Below are 23,983 nucleotides of genomic sequence, written 5' to 3'. Positions count from 1 at the left end.
GTGTTAAGGGGAAGCAGCAGGACCAAATTTGTGCACAGGTAAGAGGAATTGAGAACTGCACTGCACACTACAAACCTCCCACTGTCAACACAGGAAGCATGAAGCCAAATGACAAGATGTAACCATGTAACCACGGTAGTGGCAGCATTATTTAGAATTCTGACTGTGTGATCATACACTGGATGTGACACCATTGTGAAATCCCCTTGTTGGGTTCACGTCTGTGATCAGTATTGTTAACAGTAAAACTTTCAGGAAATGGGCATTAACAAAAATATTAAAATTGCAATTTTAATTAATTTTAAGAATCAAATCTGTAGTACTTATTTGGAAAAAAAAAACCCAAACAAACCCAACCCAGAAACAAACAAAAAAAAATCCCAAACCCACACAACATTCCAAAATAAGAGCTGACATTAAAACATTCTGCAACTGTAGATTTACATGCTCATGAAGCAGTTACAGTGAGATCTTACCAAGTCATGAAAGGAGTCCCACTATCATGTCAGACTATCCAGAGACTCATCTCCAACAGGTTCTCATTTCAGTTTTGTAATCTGGGTACCACTTGATTTTATGTGAGGGTACTTTAGGATATATGGTATAGCCACAGGATGAAGTCTAATCAAGTATTTCCACAAAAAGCTTTTGATAGGAAGAGCTACCACTTCATTTTGAGCACAACTCCATGGCTTTTATATAAGCAGAATATTTGACCAGTAATAAATATTATTTTCAGAACCTATTGCACATACAAGCAGTAAAAATCAAGAAGCAAATTATGATTCAATTATTTAGATTCCTAAATGCTATAAGCTGCACTCCCTTCTCTCTGAGGGACTGAGCTAAGTGATAACATTCTAATCTGGACAAAATTTGGCCTCATTGTGCTGCTGCTTGACCTCCTGCTTCCACACTGCTCCAGGAACAAGAACAGAAGAAACTTTACTATCATCAGAGATCCAACTACGACCCACCTGCTGAAATGAGAGTGCTGGAAGAGCACAAGCATTCCACTTGGCTCTGGACCATCATGCTTCTTCAAATACAAAGCACTGATATTATTGCATGCCCTGGGGAACCCAGCAGTTTGATGTCAGTGCAGCTGAACATGCGAAAACCTTCCGAGTTTCTACTGCTGGTGAACATCTATCAGACACAACTTTACTGAGTGGCACGCCAAGGGGCTGCATTCATCATTCCAACCTTGCTAGATCTCTTGCACTTATCAACATGTAAGCAAAGAATATTTAGCAGCAAATAGCACTGTGTTTGCAGTTCTCACTGTAACATTCATTTTCCCTTTTAAAGATAAGATAATTGCTTGTAAATTATTCCAAAGTATCTCCTTCTGTGATTTTGGCAATATAGGTGCACAATAATTTGGTAGATAATCCAAATTCTTTTATGTCCAAACACACAGAATATTATTCTCCTTCTCTGTACCACTATTAATAGAGACCTATTCAACCCCTCCCAAATTATTACTAGAATGCTGTTAAAAAGACTTGGTACTTTAGGCATGGTTAAGAATCATTACTATTTAAACCATTTGGGTAAAGAAAAATCTTGAACAGAGTTCCTCTAAAACTGTGTTCCTTTCTGTGTCCTGAAAGGAAAGATATAAACTGAGAATCAGCACAGTTATGTTGATCAGTTTGGAGCAGCTTATCCCTGCTCCATTACTCCCTTGTGGAGCAGGCACACTCTAAGAGACCACAGGTTCTACAAGGGGATGTCTCAAGTGTATTTCAAATTGCCAGCACACTTTCCCTCCCTGATGCAGTCCTGTTTACCCAGCACTGACTTTCTCTTAGACTTTCTATTAAATAGCTTGGTTTCAGTAACCCAAATTTAAAGGAAGGACAATCCTCAATGAAAGCTTCAAATTCCCACAAAAACAAATTATTCTCAGCAGGCCTCTTTCTACTACGCCATTCTTCCATGGGCTAGGTAATACACCTAGTTTGTCCTTTTCTTTAAGGACTCCAAAATCCCATAGAAAGTGCTGTGCTTGTCAGAAATCATAGTTCATCACGAATCAGTTCCTCCAGCTCCAACACAGAGTAAATGCTTACATTCAAAGCACGGCCTATGTCCTGTGACAGTGAGGAGGACAAACTGACTATTAGTACAGATGGATAAGCAACAGTCCAACTGTTCTCCCTGTTTGCTGACAGCTCATACTGAGGAAGACTTAAAAAAACCACAATTCAACCCGAGCTGGTAACAAGTGTGCATGGGGGTAGCAGAAGAATTTCCGTGAGGACACATAAATCACAGTGTGAGACGGTGGTCTCTGGGAAGAGAAGCCTTTCCATTAAACCAAACATTTCAGGTGACTGAACTACTAATAGTCCTTCAAAAAGAAACTCACAAAGCTAAGTAACAACTAACTACAGAACAACTTTGATGATGTGACAATAATGGCAACCAAACTTCCCCTGAAACCTCCACTGAAGCATTTTAAGTAACTTGCGAGCAAGTCAGCTCCTCTTCTCGTCCCACATCCTCCATCATCTTTTACCCGAGCTCCAAGAGCACGTTACTAAATGACCAACTTCCAGCTTGAAGATTTTCAAGGACCTTGGAAACAAACTAAATGGTGCAAGAGTAGAGAAGGAATGGAAGAACCCCACTGACCTGCATGATGAACAGGTACCTCACCTGCACACTTATCAAACAGGCAGACTCTGTTAGGAGCACAGAAATAAACCTGGATTTGAGTGCTGGGGTAGTTTAAGGCTCACGCTAATTTGGCTTATGGATCCTGCCCAAGGCAATTGGGTTACAAACTGTACTCCTGAGTTTAGTAGGTATTTATGGGTGTTGTGTGCAAACATACTGAACCTGAATAAACTTCACCACCAGGTTTTCAAGTGCAGAAGTATGTGATCTCCCTTAATTCTGCTCTTTAAAAAATTCAATTGCTCCCCCCAAATTCTAGCCTGCACACATTCTCAGAAAATAGATAATTATTAAATACCAATCTGAAGGTTCACAAGAAATGAACTACTTAATTAAATGAAACATAGCTTCAAACAAGCAACACTGAATCTGTTCCTCCATTAAAGAGGACTAAAAGTTTCTGCATAGAGAAAGCAGTAAATAAATATTAGAAGTACTATTAGTTAAGACATCAGACAAAAACAGATCAGATTCCTGACTTGCTGTTTTTGTCTTCACATAACAACAACTCCATTTGGATGACTGAAGTTCAGCTTGCCTCAACATAAAGTACTGCTTTTTACTTGCAATGTAGTGAGAATAAAGGAAAGACTTTGGGTCTTTAAACATTTAGATTACTGATGTGTATGGGCGGCTGACTGTCACTGGTTTGTTCCAATGATCCACTATTGCTTCAAATTAAGCACAGCTGAAGACTGCTGCAGATGCATCCAAATGTAGTGTTGCTCCAATAACTTCAATAGCACTTAGATGTTTGCCTTGCTGAATTCTTCACTGCTGAAGGAGGATCAGTCTTCAGTTCACAGCAAAAAACAAAACAAGGCAGTTATGAAGATCACGTAACGCAGAGCTCCGAAGCCCACAGTGGGGGTTTGCTGCAATATGATTGTTTGCTTCTGGTCTCTTGAGAACAAACAGCTGCTGTAGCAGTTGCTCCCTCCTCTTCTGCATCCTCCTTTACCTCCTGGAAACCTTCTGCTTCTTGGAATGGATGTTCTAAAAGTTTCAGTACATTTCTTACCTAGAATGAAAACATAGCAAGGTTGTTAAGAATTTAGGAAATGAAGGCAAAATTATATGTAGAAGGACATCATGCTAAATAATGAGCAAGTGTATTGTATTTAATACATGAACTCCAAATATTAGACAGATGAACAATATATATAAGATGCAAACTGTAAAATTGTACGTGGCTGAGTTTGTAAGTGCATGGGACTCAGGCTCAAATAACTTGAAATGCAAATATTAAATACAAATTCTTATATAATTTCTCAAAATAAATTAATTTTCCTATATTCTACATGTAATGTTCCACAAGCTGAAGTCAACAGGTGAAAGCTGTAAATTTTAAGAGATAACATTTTCCAGAAAGGAACAAGAATAAATTAATCCTCAATTGCCTTCCAAGCCACTCTCAGAACAGTAAAAGCAGTGTACATGCCTTGTCCTGAGGTCAGCCTACAAGAGCTGGTGAAGTTCAGATTCAGAGTTTTGATTCCATTATTTGTACTGCAGTCCTTAAAATTACAGTTACAATAAAAACAATAGAGGTCTCCTGAACAGTGACTTCCTAATCCCCATACTGCCCAAGATTCCAGACTAAATTTTGCCTGGTATAATGTCAGTCATTGACAGCACCACTACACATCCACACAAGCCCAGAGAGAGTGAGCAATAATAGCATACCTCTGAGAAATCCCCATTTTCAGCTGCTTCTATGGCATTCTGGGCAATGTAATTCCTTAAGATATACTTTGGATTGTTTGAATTCATGACCTTGACACGCTCAGTGTTCCAGGCATCAGCATTACCAACGCTTTCTATTTCTTTCTGCAAACGGACTCTGAAATGAAGCAGGTGACAATGATTGGTTTTTACCAAGGACCACTTGTAGAAGTTGAGACATTGTCTTGTTTTGAGATACTTTATTTGCAGTTCTTAAAAAATACTACATCATCTATAATTCTCTCAGTTTATAAAATGCAGCATGACAACACACTAGAAAACACCACTTAGTTTGAAAGCAGTACTAGGGACAGCCAGCAGGTCCTGACACGGCCTGAGGAAGTGGCAGAGCACAGCTTTTGTGTTCTCCAAAGTCAGATCAAGACACAGGATATGGGCTGTTCTGCATTGCTCTGCAATGACTGACACATTCAGGTCTTGCCTTTCAAGTATTTCTGTTTATTGTTTATCTGCCATTCTGGTAAAAACACAGGGATGCAATACAGCAGAGGCAGTCTGAGGTACTTTCTATCAGTAATATTTGCTAAAGCTCTCAGAACTGCTAGAGAACAAGATAACAGGCAGCCAGGTGAGGAAAGATCTGCCCTAATCCACACAAAATTAAAGCTCTATTCAGGGGTTTTCTTTACAAAAAAAATCTGCTAACACTTAAGTTTTTAGGCTTTAGAACAGTCTGGACATTTGTTTTTCCTGGTCATGTTTCTGTTTCTTTGATTAAGAACACTTGCTTTCTGTATTAACATATAGAATTTTCTATTGGAAAAAAAATTTCAAAGGACAGAATGCATAGAGGTCAGTCAGTTGTAATTACTGAGCACTTAAAAGTTCACAACTGGAATTAGTCTATGTCAGAATCAACATCAACATTGGTGAAGCACTTTTAATAGATTTGATGCTAGGTGATTTCTACATCCTCACACTACTTCAAAATCTAGCAAACAAAATAAAAAGATGCCCTTGAACTTTCACAGCAACACAACACTGATCATGGCAGTAGATAATATTCTTCAGTTGCATGCCCTCCTCACCCTCCTAATCTCTTTTTGAGACAGGATGTCTTTTGTGAGACATGCACACTGTTCTCAAAATGCAGAAATATAGTATCAATACTGAGATATCAATACTGAAAAACTTTACCTGTATTTCTCCAGCCATTCCTTCCAGTGTCTTTTATTTCTGCTTAGTAAATCATCTGCTGTTAACTGCTGCAGTTTAGAGGACTGTTCAATGCGTTCCAGTTCTTTATTTATATTAGCTTTTGTTCCAATTAATGCTAACAGCTGAGGATTAGACTGAGCCAACATCAGCATCATTGACAGCTGTCTGGGACCAAAAAGAACAAACAGGTTAGATACTAAAGTTGAGCTGCTCGACAGGAACCATCTCTTTACAATCAAAGTAGATACAAAAAACATTCACAACAAACTGGGATTTCACTAGAGAGGTTAAGTAACAGAAAATTGTAATTAGCAAAACAACTTTTATTATAAATGATCCTGATTTTACTGTTTCTTCTCACTTCTTTGGTGTGTTTAATTCATATTCCTGTGGTATATAAAGTGCAGACAGTAGATTTTCAAAATAACTGCTTAAGTTGCCCAATTCTCATCAAAATACCCTTTGAACTTCAAAAGGAATTTGCTTTAAAAATTTTGATCTTATTTAGATATCAAGATAATACAGAATTCACAGGTTTTGTTGTTTGTTTTTTTTTTAATTTCTTTAACACCTACTATTTTTGCCAGTACTAAAAATCCCTAAATGATATGGGGGAAAATATTTCATTTAAGTCACATGAGACCAACACTGTGTTTGATTTTTTTAGATAGCCAGTCTAAATCACAGACTGAGAAATGTTTTCTAATAATAAATTCCAAAAAATATCCAGATTATTTTGCTTCAAGTTTGACTAGGACTGCATTTTTTAATATTTCACTGTGTTAGTTGGTGCTGTACAACAGCATCACCTTATTTTGCAATATTATGCTAGCTTTTATTTTTCCTGAATTAGTAACTACAGCATAGCATAAGTAAAATAAAAAGAGCTGCAGCATATCAAAAGCCAGGTGCTTTGATTTCTGAGTTTATATAAAGTACTATCCAGATCTGATGGACACATCTGATATGCCTAGATCTATGATATCCAAGTGCTGGGATTAAAAAAGTTCAGTCATGCACTCACTTTAATACAGTACACTATTCCCCTCCAAAATGTCACATCCCTATCATGATGACTTACAGCTACTTTTCATGTTTCTCTAGTCCTGAATGCAGTGTTTAAAAAACACTGTCCCATCTCTACCACACAAACTATCTCTGCATCAACACACAGCAAAAGCTGAAAATTTTGGTAGGTTCATTACCTTCATGGAGCATATACTAAATCGGGGGGAGGGAGAGAAGTACACCCAAAATACCTTTCATTTTTTCCCCATCTCCAAAAAGTAAAAAAACTGCTGCAGTCACTGTTTTAAGCAGCAGTTGAACATGAGTTATTATTTTTCCATGCTCAGAGCAGCTGGATTGCAGAACAAATGGGGCACAGACTACACCACCTAAAGGTTATCATTAGGCCAGAATTCTGGCAGTTGAAAGTGACTTTTTGCTGACAGTACACTAGCAGAACACAGTAGCATGGCAGCTCAAACCCATTTCTTCTGTAAAATACTTCCATATCACTTCATTATTTGGCACTCTCATTGTCTCAAGTCAGCAGACACAGGGAAGGAAATTAAATAAAAAAAAAAAGACCAAGCAAAAGCTCAGACAACTTTAACTCAAGAGCCAACTGCTGAAAGTCACTGTGTGTATCATGGTGCATCTACTTAACAGTGACATTTCCAATCTTAAAATCAGTGAAGTATTATATACTATGCAGAGTTCATTATGAAACTAAAAGCAAAAACCAAAAGCATTTAAGCAGAGTAATACCTTGGATCCATCTGTGGTTTAAAAACAACTTTCAGTTCTTCCACAGAAGCACACTGACTTGTAAGCTCTTCTAAGAAATCTTCAAATTTTGAAGGATCAATGTCTACTGAGAATGAACTCAGCAAGTAAAAAATATTTGTGAAGTCTCCAGCTGAAAAAAAAATAATTTTATGAATAATGCAACTAATAAATCAGCAGGAAAGCAATTTCCATACCTCCTTTCTACCTCCTCCCACAGCAGTACAGGTCATCATTCTAAAGAGGCAGTCATCATTCTAAAGAGTTCTCTCAGTGAGGGTGCAAATATGAGACAGGGGCCCTGCATAAGGCAACAACTGCTCCACAGTTCACAATAAGGTGATTATTTTTAGCCTTTTGTTCTTCTCTCAGATAACAATGTAGTTGCGCAAGGTTACTTTCTTTTAGGTCAAGATATAAATTGTACTTCAATTTGATAATAGATTCTGATAGGCTATTAAATAAGCACCTTCTGTGCTGCTCACCAACCTGTGAGATGCATGGTTTCAAGCAGTTCAGACACCAGCTTACTATCTTCTTCTAATTCCAGTTGGATTAGGCCTAGTTTTTTTCTCATCTTTTGCAAATAGTGTTTCTCAAATTCTGCATCATATTCTTCTTCCAGGATGAGTTGGCTTATTTCCAAGGGCAGCTCTGGAACTAAAGCTTCAGCAAGTTTCCCCAGGTTCCACTTGCAAATCTCTGGCTGTTTGTTGTAAGCATAGCGCCCTGTGTTATCAGAACCATTGCACACGTGCTCAGGGTCATACCTACAAGAGGAGAAATTGTTAGCATTCTTCTATTCATCTGGACACCAGTTCTGAGAGCGCTAGTACGTTCATTATGTTAGTCTGCTCTAGGAATTAAAAAAATTGAAAGGAAGAACTCCTTGATTCTTTTCCCAAAGCCAAAGGCTACAAGAATAGCCTAACAGCTAGAGATGTTGTGAATACAGTTTCAAGTATATTTACAAGAAGAATTACAGGAGAACTAGAACTACCTTAATCTGCTTTGCCATAAAGATAGTTCAAAAGTCTACTTTACAGCTGAAATATTAAAGCAACCACGAACACCAGGATTGTCCTACATAGCAAGAACAACACATGTACATTGCAAACAAGGATGCCACACTGACCTGTCCATAAAGCCAAAAGGGCCATAGTCAATGGTCACTCCAACAATACTCATGTTGTCTGTATTCAACACGCCATGGCAAAACCCCACACACTGCCACTCTGCAACCAGCCTCGCTGTCCGCTTGGTTATCTGAAAGAAAGAGCCTTGTGTTCATCTGGCACCACAACAATGTATTTCCAATACATTCATGTATTTCCTAGTCTGAACTGATGTTTCTACAGCTTCAGTGGAAGCAGATTCTGGCAGTATGCCATGCACACAAACACCTTAAGGACAGCTTGCCTCTCTCCTCTTGTCAGCAGCTCCCCTGTTTCCCTGCCTCCCATTTCCATTTGCATCCACTTCTCTCCTTCCATGCCTGACTTGCCAGTCAAATGAACAACTTTCAAATGCTCTGGGGACAGGACACTGAAATAAAGTATAATTGTTTGACATCAGACTTGCTTACTAGTGTAGTCTTTATACTGATATATTCATTTGCCTAATATTAATTTTAAAGAGTAACTACAGGCAGGAAATCACATAAGCAAGTGTAGTCTTTTGGTTTACCGCATATGTAGGGATGATTTCCAGGGAGGTTAAAGGGCTGACACAAAAAAAAACTATTCAGTGCAAACAGGTTTTAGCACTGATAAGCATTTCTCTCCATGTTCTGAGAATGGAAATAAGGCTACAAGATTAAATCAAAGTATTGCAAGAACGATGATTTTATTTAAATGCAATTCTTCACCAAATGCATGTTCCATTAGTAATTTTCCACTGCTGAACTGAGAATTATTTGTATGGAATTGACTAAAATCACTACATGTGCCCCATTCTTCAAACAAATAGTGTAATATTTTAAAGCAGTCCTAGTTATTTAAATACATTAACCCACCTGTCAACTACAGCACTAAAAATCTGTAAGTCAGGAAGCTAACATGGTTTAAAAATAAAGCTAGTTGCAAATACTTTACTAAATTGTTGTAAGTAAAAATTTTACGCAGCCATTCACAAAAACTTTTAAATCAAATTATTTTCATAGATAAAATCATTCTTCTTCCCAAATAGCTAACAATACACAGAAATTCAAAACAACTATTTGCTCCATGCTGCAGTGTAAGTCTATTTCATTAAGGTTCAAAAAACAAACAATCTATGAACTATTTAATTAGACGTTTCTATGCCTTTGTGCTCAAATCCAGAATTTTTCTACCTTTTTTTAAAAAAACACATGCAGTCAAGTAAAGAAGAAAAATTAGACAAGTCTTGCCCTGACAGGCAGTGAAAACCACAAATGATGCATGGAACACAACCTTTCGGTCTACCTTGAGATCCCACAAAATTCTAATTTCTCCAATACTCTCATGGTAAGTACTTTACATATCTTTCCTGAACGCTGATTCACGGGGCAGCTGGAAGCCAGCAGCCAGCTACATGTGTTCAAAACTGATTAGCTAGACCATGACCCAGTAAGAGAGGCACACCCTGCACAATGGCTCTGTGCCAGGAAAATGTAAAATTTAAAAATGAAAAAGCCCTGACCACCAGGGTTGGGATGAAAGCACTCCAGTGGTAAGGCAGGGTGAAAAGAAATCCCCCTGATGAGAGTGCCCAAAAGCAACTAAAGCCTGGGTGCCACTCAAAGATGGATATATTGAGAATGAAGAGACAGCTCTGTATCCTCGCTGACCTTTATTATTTTTGATCAACATTTTTCTATAGCTATACAAACTAGAAGGCAAGTATGGTGTGTATATAAATGAGAGTGTCAGCTGAAGAACATGCTCATTTAAATTTAAACAACAGCTACAAATTATTTGAAAAGTACACATAATGATGTCTGCTTTGTAGACTGTGCTGTGAAATGTAATCACCTGTGCTTTTTTCCTACATTTCCTCCACAGCGCAGAAAGAATGATAAAGCAAGATAGAGTTGAAGTGACAGCAGTTTGCTACAAATGGATGTGTTTGTTCAATTAAAAAAGGACTGGGGTGATTTTCAGGTGGAGGAAAGTCTGGAAAATCTCCAATAAGGATGAGAGAGAAAACATGAGGAGGCAATGATAGAACAGACATGGAGTGTGGACAGGCAGTGGCACAAGGAGCACAATAAACAAAAAACGGATGTGGGGAAACAAGCAAAGGATGCTAGGAGTACGGGTAGGGGGAAGGAGAAGAAAACCAGTAGTAACTGGGCCAGGAAAAGCAGCCAAAAGCAGGAAGAAGCAGGACTGGTCATATACACACACCCACAAAGACCCCCAAGTCCCATGACTTTTCTGCCATCAGGAAGGAAACATGCCATCAGCGACAGAGCTGGACACAACAGAGTGCGTGACATGCCACAGCTTTCCTCATCAACCCAAACTGTTCACACACAAAGGACTTGTCCACCAGAGTTAAATTCTTTGGAACACAGTGGTGAACCAAGCCACAGCTTGCTTTGCAGAATTAATGCAAGTATGCACAGGTTGTGGTAAAAAAAAAAAAAAAAAAAGGTGCAAGAAACCAAACTGTAGAATGTCAGCTATCAAGTCTGGCTTTTGACCTCTTACTGGTCTGCTATGAAAGTGTATCATGCTGCAGCCATTCCCTCAGTCCACACCAGATCATTTCAGGTTTCAAAGCACCACAACAGCTTTCAGATAGACTAGTCAAGTATCTGACACTGGTATTTTTTAATTACTCTGTTTGCTGGCTAGTTATAAAAGTGCTCAACTGCCTTTAAACATTTCAGTTCTAGAGTCTGAAGTTAAACTGATTTGCAGACAACATACCTGTTTATAATTTGGCAAATCAGACTCAGGATCTCAGTATTTTACAAAATTATGCCTTGCAAGTGATGTCTCAGCACCATCAACTCATCATCTGACAGTCAGAGCCAGAACTCCCTCTCCCAGTCAACAGACAGTCCCAGAAAATGGAGACAAGCTGTTGGAAGCTCCCCCAAAGCAGGGAAATAATGATTTACCATTAGGAAGGTTACAAGGTTTTCACTGGTTAGATCAATATCAACACTGCTTTCATCAATAAGTGGGTCTACTCAAAGGGCTTTCTTCAAAGAAGAGTTCAGACATTTGAGTGATACAAAGTATTACCTGACTCCAGTCACCTGTGCCTGCGGATGGACTTCCTAAAAGATGACTGGTATGGATTTATGAAGATAATCTGATCTTCCTTACCTCTCTGAAGAAAGCAGCATTCCTCTGAACAGTGTTGTCTGAATAAGCCTCCTGGATTTCTGGGTAGAAAGTGCTGATCACATAATCAAGCATTTGTATTCGAATGTCATTTCGGTTCACACTGGGACCCTTGCGTCCTGTGTATTCATCAGGCGGCTTGAAAATTTCAAAAGAGCCAAACCTGTTTCAAAATAAAAACACGTTTGAGAATTATCTGATACTATTAACACAATTTGATATTGCAGGTAATAAAAACATTTACTGTTGTTGCAGTAACAGCACATCAACTCTTAACAAAAATTCTTCAAATGACTGAGAGAAAAGACCTGCAAGATTCCTACACAGAACGTGGCTCAGTGACTTGGTGAAAGAAAGCTCCTACATCCTCATGTACCGAAACTGAGCAACCCAGCCAGTACTGAACACCAGCTCATTAAAATTTCTTATAACTCATCCTACTGAAAAACTTTTATCCTGCAGGTATGTAGAAGTTGGACTTGTTTTAAATACTAGACTGTACATCAAGCATACCAGATGTATTTTCCAGATATGTAAACACATAGGAATGCACACAAATATATACATACATATGAAAGCACATATTCCGCATACCTCACCTTCCTCTAATATTCTGTAACCTTAGAGGAAGCAATGCAACTTCCTGAAATGCCTAACAGCTTCTGCTGGAGCAGGAACTTCATACACTTCTCAGGCAGGGAAAGTACCCCCAAACTTTCACAGAACTCGGTAGAATTTTCACAGAACTTTACAGAACTTCACTTTCACAGAACTTTACATTAGAATTTGAATTAAGGATCAAGGTATAATCCACTACTACTACTATTAAAAAAAATAATCATGTATTCTGTACAGGAAGAAACATGAAAAATCTCTTCTCCTAAGTCTGCAGAATTTACTTCTTCTTTCTACCAGGCCACATTCCTAGTATCTGTCTCTGTGCTAAGACAGCAGCCCATCCCATCTGCTGAGCAAGAAAAGCAGCTTCCTACAGCCCAGCAAAAGAAGTTCCAAGCCTCCAGAAGAAGAAACACAAATGGTGCTGTTAGGGAAATACACTTTAGAAGACTGCTTAGTTTTAAAGGAAAAAAAAAACAACACAAAAGTGATCAACAAAATAGGCTTCTACCTTATAAATGTAGAGGCTATTCTCAGAACGACTGTACACCTTTCATTTTTTGGATTCCCATCATAAAATATGTCCCGAACGACTGTGGAGTCCGATGTCACGCAGGTGCCAGCCCGAGTTGTCGGTATTCCCAGGTGGAACATGGCCTCGCTGCACAGGAACTCCCGGATGCTCGACCGCAGCACCTTCCGGCCATCAGCTTGTCTGCACCAAGGAGACACGGGTCGTTTTTAGCCTATAAAGGCAGGAACTCCTGTCTCCTCTGTAGCAGCAGAGAAATGCAAGCTTAGAAGCAACACACTCTGTCCATGGTCTCACAAAAAAAGTAGTGGCAGATGCGAAAAGTTAGACCTTCAAACTTCTGTTAAAGTTCAATTAGATGAATACAGCAACTTGCAATGAAGAGCACACAGAATAAACCTTCCAGGTACAAATATCCCTTCTAATCATTAACTATGTTTGTTTTATTGATGCAACAGTCTTTCAAAAAAAAATTAAAATTTGGACGGCTGTACCTATTTTATTGTATATCAACTCAATGATTTCCTCTTCATTAAAGGAAATATAATGAAAAAAATATTATTTTTAATCTTTCTGGATAAGCAATCTAGAAATGGGGTCCTAAAGGTGAGCATGCACAACAGCTGCCCAAAAAGCAGCCCAAAGAGACAGACAACAAACTAACTTATTTAATAGATACTAAGCAAATGGAACAGTCATAGGTGGTTCTCAGCCCACACTCCCAGCACTTCCAAAGCCATAGGCAAGCAGGAGAGCTGCCCAGAGCACACCTACAAAGCTACCACCATCTCTGGGATTTTCACTGAGATTTCCTTAACCCTCACAGACCTGAAGAAGGCCTTCAAAGGACCTGAACTAAGGTGTTACCGAGACTATAGGGCTGGAACAGAAAATATGGGAAATGCAAGTGGGAAAAATTACCTGAAATATTTAAAGTATTTAAAGGCTAATGTGACTAACACAGATACCCATCCTTCACAGGGATTTGGTCAGTATGCCATTCTAGGGACTTTTGCACTATTCCCTCCTACAGCTGGGAAGAGTGGGAAGAAGGACCAGCAGGACCAAAACGCTCACATTTAGATACCATCTGTGTGGGCAGCAATTCCACACTGCTCTCCCCACTGTCATCATGGTCTGCATTCTCCCAGCGGGGGGAACCCGCACAGGAGAGTAACCAGCAGTAATGTGCCACCTCAGCGACGCAATGAGATGCAGTTACACTCTTGTTTTCCAGTAGAAAATTTTGCCACCCCCTGATCTGGCATTTAAGCATTACACTCGCTGCTACCAAAGTTAAACAAAACACAAATAACCACGAGGGCTTAAGAGATGACCTTCGCCTCAGGGAATGATCCTCAGCACGGCTCCAGCCCCTTGCTAATGCGATCTGCGGGCCTCCAAGTCCGCCCCCGTCGACCCCCACAGCGCCCGAGCCGCGCCCGCCGGCCGCTCCGGCCCCGTCCCGCCCGGGCCTTACCGGGAAAAGGGGGTGATGCCGGCGCCCTTGAGCTGGATCTCCCAGCGCTCGCCCCGCGGGCCCAGCACCTCACCCAGGTACATGGCGGCGCCGTCGCCCAGCTGCCCCGCGAAGCTGCCGAACTGGTGGCCGCAGTAGCAGTGCGCCGCGGGCTCCGCGCCCGCCAGCACCCGGTTCCCGCTGAAGAACAGCGCGGCCTCGGCCTCGGCCTCCGCCGGATCGGCCGTGGGCGCCTCCAGCCCCAGCAGCGCCAGGGCCGGCAGCGACATGGCCACGAGCCGCGGGTTCCGGAGCGGGCTGGGCCGCACCCGAGCGAAGCAGGCGCCGGGCACGGTCCGCGGGCCGCTCTCCTCCGAGGCGTCCACGGGCAGCGAGCGCAGAGCCAGGTTGTCGAAGCGCAGCGCGCCCAGCCAGCCCCCACCGCCATCGGGCTGCTGCATGGCCGGGCCCGACATCGCCCGCAGCAACCGCGGGCCGAAGCGGCGAGCACTACGCAGCACGGAGGCCATGCGCCCGGGCCGGGGGCGGCGCCGCGGACAGTCCCGCCCATGGGCACGGCCCGGCCATGGGGACAGCCCGCCCACGGGCACGGCCCGCCGATGAGCACAGCCCGCTCACGGGCACGGCCCGGCCATGGGGACAGCCCGCTCACGGGCACGGCCCGGCCGTGGGGACAAGCCCGCCCACGGGCACAGCCCGCCCGGAGAGCCGAGAGCGCGGCCGGGCCCGCTCCCCGGGCGGAACAGCGCAGCCAGCCGGTCGCGGGGGTGCTGGACCCATAAGAAGAAAAAAGATAAACGAACGTACGCCACAAGTCAGAACTTATTCAGAATGCTCCTGTTTTGAGTTATTTTAATTAATAGCAGCCACCTCAGTGGTGGGTCAAGACCAAACCCTTCCAAGGTGCGCACACTTTCTCTGAAGGGTCCAGTGGATGCCTCCACTCAAAGCCGGACGCAGCAGGTAAACCATCTGCAGACAGTAGATGGCACTAAATTATTACTATTACTTGTACTTTCCCGCTAAACTCAATCGTGAGTCTCAGCTCTAAAGAACCGGCGTGTAACCAACCATGACAGAGAGACAACGTGGTGGTGGCCGTAGGGAGAGGGAGAGGAGCTGCCCAGTGGCAGGGGATGCACACCCACAACCCTGTTGCACTTGTGCGAACAAACCTGAGCAGCTTTGCCAGGCTTGCCCACACAGCTCTCCTGCTGGCTCTGGAGAAAACAGATGTGCAGTTCAGTTGCTGCAAAGACACATCACGGTAATAATCACTCTAATCAAATATCCCTTTTCGTTACTTGTCCAGTTTGTAAATCATCTCTGTAGCCAGAATCAGGGATATCTTACCACTGAAAGAATGTCCCCTAGCTGGGATAATTTTTTTCCACTTTCCCTCATGCAGTACTCATGATATACAAGTACCAAGTATCTTGGATAAGGCAAGTGTGAAAGTAGCTGTGTGCATCTTTCCACCTGCCCCTAGAACTTTTTTGTGTCATACTACACAAACCAAGAGACAAAACATCCAACGAGCAAAAGTTTGCTCACTTTGTAGCACAGTCACCCCCAGCAGGAGCTACCAAGGAGGAGCCAGAGCCAGCTCAGGCGTCAGGACTCAAAGGACAGGGCTTGTGATGGAAAAGAGCATGCACCCCGCCCAGTTCCCAGCCTTTTCTCTGCTGGGAGTAAGGGTAAGGGTAGTACCATCTTTGCTGCTGTCGCCTCCCTGGAATATAGAAAGCTCCACTCTGCAGCAGGCACAAGGCAAGCAACAAAGGAGGGGATAACTACACAGCTTCTCTAGCTGGGAGCAGGTGAACAGGAGAGCTGCTTCAGCTGTTCCTGGGGTCCTCCCATACACACAGACATGTGAGACCTGCTGGTGTCAGGGTATACACAGCTGGTGCATTTTGCACCCAAAGAGTCAGATTTCAGATGTGTATCTTTGGAGCTACGTTTGTCGTGTGCTTGATGTCTTCCATGTGTCTTCTTTCTACAGCATGGGCTTGGCACCCCGCTGAAGTGTGTCCATCAGTCAGACCCACATGAGTCACCCCTCTCCTGCCGATACTTAAAAGCTCCCACATCTTACAAAAATGTCAGTCCTAAAACACTCAAGTCTAAAATTAAAGTTTATTTCAGTTTTTAAAAAAAACAGGGAGATACATACATGAGTATCTTAAGAGTTACACAAGTGATAATGTGATGTTTCTTTTCCATGTGTAGCTCCCACTGCTTGGCACTTTGAGGTAACTTGTTATGTTCCTTACTTTTTTAGATATTTTACAATACACACAAAAATACAGCTTCCAGTGGAAACACCAACATTTTAATCCCCTTCAAAAAGTCAATTTTTAAATTATGTTCAGTATTTGGTATGGAAAAGACGCCTCAAACGTGACGTGGGCCAGCAGTGTGCAATGTCTTGCTGAACAATACACTCCCAAAGCAGGGAGCTGCCTGAGCCTGTCTGACCCAGCACTGCTCCAGTGAGGGTAAGGGTAGTACCATCTTTGCTGCTGTTGCCTCCCTGCTGTGCAGCATCCTCTGCCACTTCCAGGGACAGCACAGCACTACAGTATTCTAAGTTTTTTCTTCCACCTACACGGTTTTACCAACAATTCCTTGCAGCCATGGCTCCCATTGCAACTGGAGGGAACTTTGCCTGATCAAGGAAAAAAAGGCTGCATTTTGCTTTACACACAATCAAAAAAGATGGACCACTGATTGACAAAGGGTACACTCAGATGACACGTTATCTGCATGGAATATAGCTTACCATATATATGAATACAGGGTTGTGGTGGTGTTCACAGGGGTCCCAGGATAAGGGAAGAGATGAGAATCTTGACTCCATGTTTCAGAAGGCTGATTATATATTATATTAAAAGAAAATGATATACTAAAACTATACTAAAAGAAAGAGAAAGGATTTCATCAGAAGGCTAGCAAGGAAAAGAAATGGAATGATAATAAAATTTTGTGAGTGACCAGAGTCCTGACACAGCTGGACCTGTGATTGGTCATTAAGTAGAAACAACTCACACGGACCAAAGATGCACCTGTTGCACTCCACAGCAGCAGATAATTATTGTTTACATTTTGTTTCTGAGGCCTCTCAGCTTCTCAGGAGAAAAATCCTGGCAAAAGGAATTTTCATAAAATGTATCTGTGACACAAGGTCTTTGTATTAATATATATATTTTTTCAAGTAATGGTCATATTGATTTACCTGTGGCAATTTGAAAGATAAAGCTCTTTGCCACTATTAAACATCTTTTGCACTTAAAGGATCTTTATTTCCCACATGGAGGACAGCACTTTAAGTACAAATGACTGTGCCTGACGTAAAGCCAATGCTGGAGTGCTCTGCTGGACTGGGACTACAGCGGTCAGCTCCTTGCAAGACTGAGCACAGGAGACATGAAAAAAAAAGCAACAACAAAATCAGCTCACCGCACCTAACTCTGAATTTAGGTTCTCACATTGAGCAGACAGTCTCCCTGCGTGTTTAGTAGGACAGGGAAACTCATCTTTTTCCTCTTAACCAGTTACATGGGGTCAGTAGAGAAACTAGTTCCCCTGCTCCAGCATTACACTCAGATGCCCCTCAGCAGAAAGTAATTAGTTCAACTAGTGTTCTCCTGGAAAATGTGTTAGATGATGGAATTATCCTGTACTAGATCTAGCTAACCAGTGTTTGCTTTTAATAAAAATACTGGTTAATTAGGAAAAGAAATACCTTCAACAGAAATGGTGGTTAAAATATTTTATTTTTTATATAATAGAACATACTGCTGTTTACTTTAAATCACTTTAAAGGCACACATTGTTAAAAATACTTCAAATTTACATCACATGTACAAATGCATAAAACAGATGTACATGTCACCAAAAAAATACAGTATGGCTTCATAAGGTTGAGGCGGGGCTGGGACAATTCAACATATACTTAAATTTTACAGGATGCTGCTAACAGTGAAAGGACTGACTAGAACAGAAAAGAATGGACCTAAACCATGGATTATGTTATATCAACAGTACAACACATTGAATACACAACATCAAGAATCTGTGTATGGATTCATAACATTGTTAGTCCCGCAAATTCATCACTTTTCAGTGCCACTGAATAAACAGTGTATGCATATGATCTGCCAATTTGCAAAAGTGGGAAGATAAATTGCAAATTCTCCAAGAGGTTCTCTGAAGAATCTGCTGATATGCTTTGTTAAAAAAAAATAAAAAAAAATAAAATTGAAACAATAGACTTAAGGTACTGACTGAAGAGTACAACTGAATAACAAATGGACACCTTAGATGGTAATCACTTTTTGCTAAAAAGCATAAAACATCAAGTCTACAAGAATGCTCCATGACAATCATTTAGCATTAGTCCCACCCAAGATTAAGGCTCCTATCTAAAATTTACCTTAGATTTGTTTTCCTTTGTGTAAAATTACCTGAGCACAGATATCAAAGATCCACAGAGCTTTTAAAATACCCGCAGATACTTTAAAAAATCTGTAGACAACTTAAAGCAAAATATCCATATATTTAATTCTACCAGCTAAATATTCTCAAGAAAATAACCAACAGAACAACATTTTGGTATGTCAGTAAAGACAGGAGAAGAGTGAGCTTAAGCTTTTGCTTTCATCTTAAAAATGTACATAAAATGCAATAGAATTATTCAAATAGTACTGCTTTATTGTAAACAATACATTAAATGTTTTTAAAAAAACAGGAATCAAAATTTAGGCAGTCGCTCTACTCTTCTATAAATTGTTTACAAATGCTGCTTCTCCTCTTGCTAGAGATGGCTGGTCGTTTCTTAAGCAATAATAAATAGAAAATAAAAGGACCTGCCCCCACTGTTTTCTGTATTGTCATTTACACTTCGTGTCCTAGAAGCATGAATTGCTGTCATTCTCATTTGCTAAGGCTTATTCCCTGGACACCTGTAAGGCCCAGACCCAGAAGAGCACCTAGCATCATCTTAAGAGCTCTGCAGAATTGGGTTAGATTCAGAAAGGTTTAAGATAAATATGCAGTTTAATAATTTGCTGCACTGGAACTCATACAATTTTCAAAGAGCAAGGCAGAAATGCATCAGGTTGCATGGACAGACCAGCTCCCAGCAAAGTCAATGCCATCACAGAGAGGAGCATCAGGCCCTTAAATTTAAAAGCTCAAAAAAGTCTACACTGTACAGAAGATAGATGTACACTTTTAGCAAATAAAGACTGTATGGAACTATTTCCAACATAAGCCTTTGGAAATATACCCTATTAAAAGTGGTTTCTGGATTTTATTGAACCAACTGAAAAACCACAATGAAACACAAAACACAACATCACCTTTTCCTCCTCCTGCCTCACATATTGGTTCCCATCTTTCATTCCCAAAATGAATACAGATAGAAAATAATTAATACAGATAGAAAAACCTCACTTTAAGCAATGAGCAACTGTATATGAGCCTGAGGAGCAAATGGGACTTTTCCACTCAAATACATTAGGTTAACTTTGATCTGACAATCTGTGTTGTTGAACTAGGACTAGCTGATTGCCAAGGGCATTTTACAATCACTGACAATCCTATAAAAAGGGAAGGTACCAAAAAATTCCAATGAAATATGAAACTAGGATTAAAAAGAAAAAGATTGATGATGGATGAGTGTTCCAGATAATTAAAAAAGAAAGTAACAGCAGTCTGTAGTACCCATAATTCTGTGTATAAATAGCAGGTAATCCAAACAAAATGCTACATTTGGTTGAAAAACTAAATTGAACACTGCTTTCCTATTAAATAGATTAAAATATTCATCCACCAGAAATTACATTGATAAATAAAGTATTTTCATGTAGCAAAAACAAGGAGCAGATTAATTCTGGGCTTTTTGTGCCAAATATGAAAGGACTGAGAAACAAAAGTAACTTGTACAGTAGTTCTAGCCTCTTAAATTTACAATACTGGAACCAGCAGGATTTGGCTAAATAATACAGTTTAAATAAGCTAATCTAAAGGAACAGAGCGTCCTGTAAACATCTGACACAAACCACATTGCATTCTGATGGGTGGCTATACCTTCTCTATGCAGGAGAAAGACAATTCAACTGGTGGTGGTAACAAGGGATGCAATCTAAAGGCAACATTCCTGTTCTTCAGTAAGGCTTGTAAAAAATTTGAGCCGTGTACGTATGACAGCCTGTACAATTCTGAAATTTCTGGAAAGCTCTTAAGTTTAAAAAAAGCCTAAATGTTTTAGGTATAAAACACACATTGAGAAGATGTCCTTTTAAATTATGTGTAAAAGTGTCTGGCACCAGAAACGAACACTTGGTATTATTATATCTAAGAAAAAAGCAAAGAATCACTCAAGTGTCCCTGAACTTCAGAGGAGATGCAGCCGATCAGGATACTTTGTGTTGCTCTTTCCTCTGGAAAAGGAACCATGACCACACACCCTTTTAAGCTGCCTGTACTACATCATCAGTTATATATATATATTATATATAATGCATATATATAGTGTACATGTATATAGTATGCATATACAATATATATATATTTGCATACACATTTCTTTTACCTCAATCTGGAATCATCTGGTTTCATGCAACACACCTATCAAGAATCAAAACTATTAATTAGATCATAGCTGGTGTAACTTTAGTACCAAATCTTTTATTATATAGTGATTGAGTGTTGCTCAGCATCAATCAGATCTGACTAGAATCCTCATCCTTCAGTCCAGTTCATGCATTGCCTCCATCGCCCTTTCCTCAGCCACCTTCTTCACACAGAGCCTCTAATGGTTGGTCACTGCTGAGGCACCTCTGTCAGCCTCTGAAGATAGCTCTGTGTTGCTGGCATTGAGAGAACAAACTGAACTGTCCTGTGACCTATTCGGTAGCAGCTGTATCCCAGCAGTCCAAAAACTGTTGCTTTTAAAACAAATTTGAAAATCTTACTTGAAGCTGATGGAGGAGGCACACTGAAACAAAAGATAGAAAACAATATTAATATTTGCATAACTGGAAACAGTAGACATTTTCCAATTAAAAAAAAGAAAAGGGATCTTTTCTCCCCTTCCTCCCCATAGTGCAGGAAATTTTCATGTAACAGATGCATCATGAATGAACAATGTATTCTTTCATTCTTTCATGTTCAAGGGCTACATACAATTAAATAACAATAAAAATTAATAAACTCTTACGAAGCCCTTTCTACTTATGCCACTCTTAATGGCTAGGAACCTTTACTTGTCCATCACCCTGCCAAAATAACTAAGTCAATATTCAGACTTTTTGAAGAATACTAAAAGAGAATATTGAGATTTTCACAGAGCCGCTTGGAAGTCTCTGCACTGGGCACCTGAAACAGGACAATAGGCACACCAGGTCTACCCCCCAACATACAAGCAATCTCACTGTGAGCATATGAAGCAAGCAGTTAATATTATCTTCCCAATAAAGTTGACTTTGAGAGCACAGCCACATGCATGTACAGTCCTGCACCCTCACTAACAGGCTCTGCACCCACAGCAACTCATAATCCTCTCACAGGCAACTCAGAGCTTTCCATATACTGTTTCAAAGGAGCCTCAAGTTATCCTTTATTTATATCCAGAAAAAGTTTTTAATGTATTCAGAAGTAATCAGTTACAATAGTGCAAAAACACTGGGTGCTCTCAAACCAGGTTAAATGTGCTGAGATAAAGATACAACTAGACTGAGTTTAGATCCATGTGCTCAAACTAGGGAAAAATTATCACTGGTAAGACTTTCCTGTATATTGCTGTAATGTGCAGAGTTTAAAAATAGCATATGTATTGATCCAAGAATGGTGTAAAGGCATCTCTTTACATGTTCTTATATCTTTCTCCACGTACTCTTTCTCAATTCTAATACCTCACCACAATTAAAAAAACCCAATTAATAACATCTGATCAGAACACAGTGCTAATAATGCCCAGGTCATGGGTTCAATCCCTGTATGGGCCATTCACTTAGGAGTTGGACTCGATGATCCTTGTACATCCCTTCCAACTCAAAATATTCTATGCCAGACAGTAAGGTCTGCTTGGAGTCAGATTCAATGCATTAACTTAAAAATATATGTATGTTTTTATCCAGAAAACTTTCAAGTTCACGTTCCAACTTCTAAATTTTAACTAAATACCCAGGAAAATCTAAAAAAACTTGCCATCTTAGAGCAGTGATGAACACTAAACACACAAAAGAAAGCCCTAACTCTGCTCTGCAACTGCAGTGTAACAGCAGGAAGGGTAAAAAAGTTGAAAGAAAAATAATTTGAAAATATAGCACTCTTATGAATGTCATTTGTTTCACATTATTTCAGACAATCAAGTCAATAAAATATTAATGTCTTGTGAAAGATACTAGTAACTCTCCTGCTCAGTTATGGCACTGGCATGGTAAAGACAATCAGAGCCTAAACTTTAATGAGAAAGACCTTCTATGCAGGCTTGAAGAAATGCACTTGTCTTTGGGCTGTTCAGTTCTGTGCTGTCAATGATGCAACCAACAGACACCACACAACTATACAGGTTATTTGTGAGGGTGCAGAGGAAAATGGACATCTAGTTTGTGACTCCAGGTGAGGCTTAGCCTTGAAAGATAGTTATAAATGGCTAGGCAGAGCTTCTGTACTTTGCATTCTTGAATCCAGACAACAAAAGTCTCTCTAAATCATATTTTAGATATCTAAATATAACATTTATATGGATGTCAGTCCTTTCTGGTTTTCATAGCCTCTGAAGAGATGGGTGAGGTGGTCACATAAACACAATAAACAGATGTGATAAGGAAAGTGTGAATGTCTGAAAGATTCCATAATCCTAAAGCCCCACAGACCAATGTGACAGTGATTGCAGGAGTCCCAGGATGAGGGAAGAGACAAGAAAATTGACTCCATGTTCAGAAGGCTTAATTTATTATTTTATGATATATATTAAAAATTATACTAAAAGAATAGAAGAAAGGATTTCATCAGAAGGCTGGCTAAGAATAGAAAAGGAATGATAACAAAGGCTCAGACTGACCGAAACAGTCCAAGACAGGTGGACTGTGATTGGCCATTAATCAGAAACAACACCATGAGAACAATCACAGATCCACCTGTTGCATTCCACAGCAGCAGATAATCATTGTTTACATTTTGTTCCTGAGGCCTCTCAGCTTCTCAGGAGGAAAAATCCTAAAGAAAGGATTTTTCATAAAACATGTCAGTGACAGACCAATACCACTAGGTTGTATTATAATCTCTCCTGTATTTCTGAAGTCCTGACCTTTGTGGCTTTATAGAATACACATAGTCTGAATGCTTTGGTTCTTCAGTTCTGTCTTTTACAAAGCCTATACATCTATTTTAATAGGTACTTTGAAGCAAGAGTTCATGAGATACATGGCTTAAAGCAGTTCATAATTAGTTAGGTATACACATTAAAACAAATCATTACTTCCATATACACTTAAAATAGGGTACAAGCAACTGTGACACTAAGCTTGCCAGAGCCAGCAGTGTCCTGACAAAACAAATGCTTTACACCCAATGATTTACATTTACCTACATTAGACTAAGAGCCTTGCTCTGTTTTCACCATCTTCAACAACCCTC

The 23,983-nt window shown here is 40.2% G+C and overlaps 2 protein-coding genes across 3 annotated transcripts in view; both read right to left on the bottom strand.

Annotated features, from left to right (window-relative positions):
* Positions 1–15: 15 nt before the first annotated feature.
* On the bottom strand, positions 16–14,841 carry SELENOO (selenoprotein O; the record flags this gene model as incomplete). Its single annotated transcript, XM_084205427.1, has 9 exons — positions 16–3,709; positions 4,375–4,531; positions 5,572–5,757; positions 7,366–7,516; positions 7,873–8,153; positions 8,519–8,649; positions 11,685–11,865; positions 12,832–13,035; positions 14,333–14,841. 9 exons carry the CDS (start codon positions 14,839–14,841, stop codon positions 3,524–3,526), a joined length of 1,986 nt encoding a protein of 661 aa, XP_084061553.1. The 3' UTR covers positions 16–3,523.
* Positions 14,842–18,138: 3,297 nt separating this feature from the next.
* Positions 18,139–23,983, bottom strand: part of TRABD (TraB domain containing) — a 31,449-nt gene continuing 25,604 nt past the window's right edge. For both annotated transcript variants that reach the window (XM_084205838.1, XM_084205839.1), the window contains one exon: positions 18,139–21,338. In XM_084205838.1, coding sequence (XP_084061964.1) covers positions 21,164–21,338 — 175 coding nt within the window. In that variant the 3' untranslated portion in view covers positions 18,139–21,163. The remainder of the gene's footprint in view (positions 21,339–23,983) is intronic.

Source organism: Fringilla coelebs, assembly GCF_963513975.1.
Source record: "Fringilla coelebs genome assembly, chromosome: 5".
Taxonomy (NCBI): Eukaryota; Metazoa; Chordata; class Aves; order Passeriformes; family Fringillidae; genus Fringilla; species Fringilla coelebs.
The sequence above is the reverse complement of the archived record's forward strand: the minus strand, read 5'-3'. Positions and strand labels throughout refer to the sequence as shown.